This window comes from Trachymyrmex septentrionalis, unplaced genomic scaffold (assembly GCF_001594115.1).
Source record: "Trachymyrmex septentrionalis isolate Tsep2-gDNA-1 unplaced genomic scaffold, Tsep1.0 scaffold48, whole genome shotgun sequence".
NCBI lineage: Eukaryota > Metazoa > Arthropoda > Insecta > Hymenoptera > Formicidae > Trachymyrmex > Trachymyrmex septentrionalis.
The window spans coordinates 14,996-19,337 of record NW_017305652.1 but is presented as its reverse complement, the minus strand read 5'-3'; the positions used below and the strand labels follow the sequence as shown (position 1 = coordinate 19,337).

Genomic DNA, 4,342 nt, shown 5'->3' with positions numbered 1-4,342 from the left:
TTTAATATATATATATTCTTTTTGTTAATATAATTTTAAATAAAACATTTCTTGGATTATAGTACTTTTCAATGTAATATATCAGTAGTAATTTAAATATTTTATATTTGACCGTGAAAAAATTTTGCTTGCGGTGCGCCAATGATCCTCCCTTCTCACCCTTGATAAACTTATGGATCCGCCCCTGCCAAATAGGTCTCACAGATACTTGAAGAATGTCCAATGGATGTCTCCATTTGACAGTTATTGGACTCGCCATTTTGGAGAAATTTTATTACTCTTTTTTTATTAAACTTTTTTACTTATTTTATATAAAATATTTGTGTAATTTTAAAACGCTCGGAAAACAATTAAATTTGTTTATAACTTTTTTTTTAAGGGTAGACAAAAAAAAATTACATGTGGACAAATGAGTAAGCATGATGGACAATCGATTCTTGTACGTAATTCGGAAGAAGATTCACATGGGGATGCTATAATTTTTTTTTCAAGAGTGGACAAAAATGTTTTTTTTTTAGACAAATGTGGATAAATGATGGATAATCGAATGCAATATTAATTTTGTCAAAATTCGCATCTAGAGGTGTCAGCTTCACAAACTTTAAAGGATTTGAGTGTCCTTTTTCATAATCGAGACATGAAATGGGCATAACATTGGTCGTTCTTTTTTTACGTAGGAAACTCATGTGTTGTGTGGGTATTATGCGCATTATGCGTGATCCCAGATAGCAACGCGTCTATTTTGTTGCTGGCATGTTGCTTGCTACCAACTTGCAACTTTGGTAAGTATACCAAAATTGCAGCAACTGAGTCCTCATTTGTTGGCAACTTGATGCCTTCACGATATAACAACTTTGAGTAGCAACTTAACAGTAATTTGCTGCTAACTTTAAAGTCATCATCATCATGATTTGTACTATTGCCATCATGTTGTCATAATAATATGCAATCACACAATGCTGTCATATTGCCGACAACGCAAGGTAACATTGATGCAGCTGTCTTGCTATTAAACTGCTGGCAATACATACTGTTGCCTGCATGTTACTATAATGTCGATATATCGAAATCGTTGAAGACAAATCCACGACAAGTTGCCAGCATCATAAGCAATCATAGATTTGTGCGATTTTGCTGAGACATTTTGCTTTGCGTTATGAGATACTTACAAAGCATTATTACTACAAAAATCCATATTAACTATATTACAATATTCAAAACTATATATTTCTTAAAATTATTACATTACATGAGCTGAGAAGAGAAGACATTTCTCCGTTTGCCATGCCATATATCATTTCGTTTCACTTTTTCTTTTTAATCTCTTTTCGGTTTTTGACCTACTTTAGGCTGGTTATATTACTATGACTTATTGTTAGTTTATTCACCGACGAAATAATATTAAAAAGCGTAATCTTTAGTAAATTTTCGGCCTTATAAAAAGGGCCTGTAATTCAATTACCGGAGATAATTGAAACATTATCGCTAACATTATCGCAATTGATATAAATTTGCGATTATTTTAATATATTCAGCAAAGCACGTCTCAACAAAATCGCACAAATCTGTGATTGTTTATAATTGTCAGCAACAATGTGTATACGTATTACTAACAGTTTAGGGGAATTCTAAAGACGATTAGTCATAAGTAGAACTTACACACAGATGATTTAGTGTCACTGATACATCACTGCATACTACTATTTCAATATTACACATAAATTTTCATATAATAATAATGTTTTAATTAGACGTCTAAGTCCAAGTAATTTTAAGAACTCCACATTATTTCTTTGTGTAAATTGCTAGTTTGTGGACTACTATTTCGTAAGTGCAGATTACATAGCTTTTATATGAAGCAAATAGGTGCATTCAGAAGCATAATCGCTCACTGAGCATTTAGTATGCTTTTGCAGCTAATTAGCGTTATTCTAACGTCTGCCTACCTGGCCCCTGCACTTAACCAAATCTTAATGAAAAAATTATACAATAATGTGCTATTTATGCGCTATTATACAATCTTCTATTTGTATACAGAGGTACAAAAAACACACTCCAGACTAATAAAAACGTAAATAAAATCCTTGCTGAATGGAAATCAAAGTTTTCTTAGGAATGCTCTCTATCTGTCATACATTCGCACACAATTTTTATATATTTTACATAAAAAACTTCATTGAAATTGGTGACTTTGAATATAGTATTGAGGCTTTCAAGGACACCTGAGCATTTAATCGTGTACAAGTGTGCGTATTCATTCCAGTACATTCCAAATAAAAAAAATACAAAAAAAAGTGCTTACGCAGCCAAAGTTATTTTTCCATTTTTTATCAAAAATGAGTGGAGTGTATTTGGATCCTTGTATAGGGTTAACGTTAAATTATTTGTACACAAATATAAGGTTAATGTGATAAATAATGTTGCATTTGATATGAAATGTTTTCTTTTTCAGAATCAACCAATGGAAGGCGAAGATCCAAGTGATTACAGTTTCAGACATATTACTGAAATCACGATTCTGACTGTTCAATTGATCGTCGAGTTCTCAAAGAGATTACCCGGTTTTAACGAGTTGTTACGTGAAGATCAAATCACTCTGTTGAAAGCATGCTCCAGTGAGGTGATGATGCTACGGATGGCAAGGAAGTATGATGTGCAAACCGATAGCATCATTTTTGCTAACAATCAATCATATACACGTGACAGTTATAATGTTGCCGGAATGGGAGACACCATTGAAGACCTTTTGCGATTCTGTCGACAAATGTATGCTATGAGAGTTAATAATGCCGAATATGCTTTGCTCACAGCTATTGTCATCTTTTCAGGTATGCATGAAAAATATAATAACGTTTTGCGTTAAATACATCAGGTATCCAAATATATGCGATTTTTAGATAAATATTTATTCTATGAATCATTTCGTATTGTAAATTCAGAGTACACGCATGTCTAAAAAATGTCTTTATGATTATCTGGGTAAAAGTTGACAGCGCAAAAAGGACAGTGGGTAATGATTGCGAATTAATAGATAGTTCTTATAATAAATAAATTAGGATTAAGAAAATTATAAAAGCAACTCATTATCGTTTTTTTTCTGAAGAATAACTCATTACTATTATTGATTTAAAACAGTAACCTAACCTTTATATATTACTTATTATTTTTTGTTCTTCACCCATTCTCGTGAGCAGATTCGTGTTTCATTCTTCTATTAAAGAGTCACACCGTAATAACGAGATGATTTTGAATTAAAATTTTATTTAGTATCAACCTTTTAGTATATAATTAAAAAGTGGAATGATAATAACAATTGATAAAATTACGTAAACAAATATATGAACACGACAAATGCAAGATATTTTTGAAAAATTATAATTATCTTAAAAATCATCATAAAATAAGTGAAAAAATAAAGGATCATATGAAAAAAAAATATCTCATTGGTTTGGATTCATAATTTAGTGTTAATTTTGTAACATAAATATAATAAGTTTCTTTTATGATATAAAGTTAGCGGATATAATATGGGATATTCGATAAATATAACTTCAAGTTCTGTGATTTTTAATGAATTTTATTACGAATTTATTGTGGATAGGCAAAAATGGCATCTTTATATTTGTTTAAACTATAAGAAAAATCGTCTCAGAATCGCGCGCGCGCGCGCGTGTGTGTGTGTGTGTGTGTGTATGTATACGAGGTCTGTCCTAAAAGTATCCACCATCTGTATATCTTTGTCCTTGGGCATCCTCTCTCTATTTTGGAAAACAGGCATTCAGTATTTAGGGGAGACTTTAAGGAATACCTCCACTAAGTGGCATGACTTAACAACTGTTCAATCGATTACGATACGCAGTTGTATGAGCGTCGAAATTTCCGAGCTCCGAATATATACAGGATGATTCAAAATAACTTTTTATCCTTAAAGAGTCATATTCCTAGCCGCATTCTGACCCACCATTTTTCTTTTGGCAAAAAGGATTCCGCATGTTTCATATGGAAAAATGACCCCGGAAAAAAGTCTATTTTGAGATATGTTGTACATCTTGATTCTGAACAAATGTTTCCATTGCCACATTCATATAAAATCAACAGATAAAAAGATATAGCACTTTGAAGTCACAGAATTTGATCTTCTTAAGCTATATCTTAAAGTAATTTGATGCTTTCTTTTATCTGTAATAGGTACCCATACGCATGTATATACGCTCAGATAGCCAGACATGCCGAAAGTACCTATTGCAAATTTATGCTACATATTATATTGGAAAAAATCGGGAAACAATCGATCTGTCATTTCAACTAGCATTAACAAAAATACAGCAAATATTCTTTAAAT

General features: G+C 31.6%; 1 protein-coding gene across 1 annotated transcript in view; it reads left to right on the top strand.

The window, feature by feature from the left end:
• Positions 1-2,956, top strand: part of LOC108751502 (ecdysone receptor) — an 8,126-nt gene extending 5,170 nt beyond the window's left edge. Inside the window, exons 2-3 of the mRNA XM_018491731.1 lie at positions 2,453-2,828; positions 2,940-2,956. Of these exons, the coding sequence (XP_018347233.1) occupies positions 2,453-2,828; positions 2,940-2,956 (393 nt within the window). The remainder of the gene's footprint in view (positions 1-2,452; positions 2,829-2,939) is intronic.
• The last annotated feature ends 1,386 nt before the right edge of the window (positions 2,957-4,342 follow it).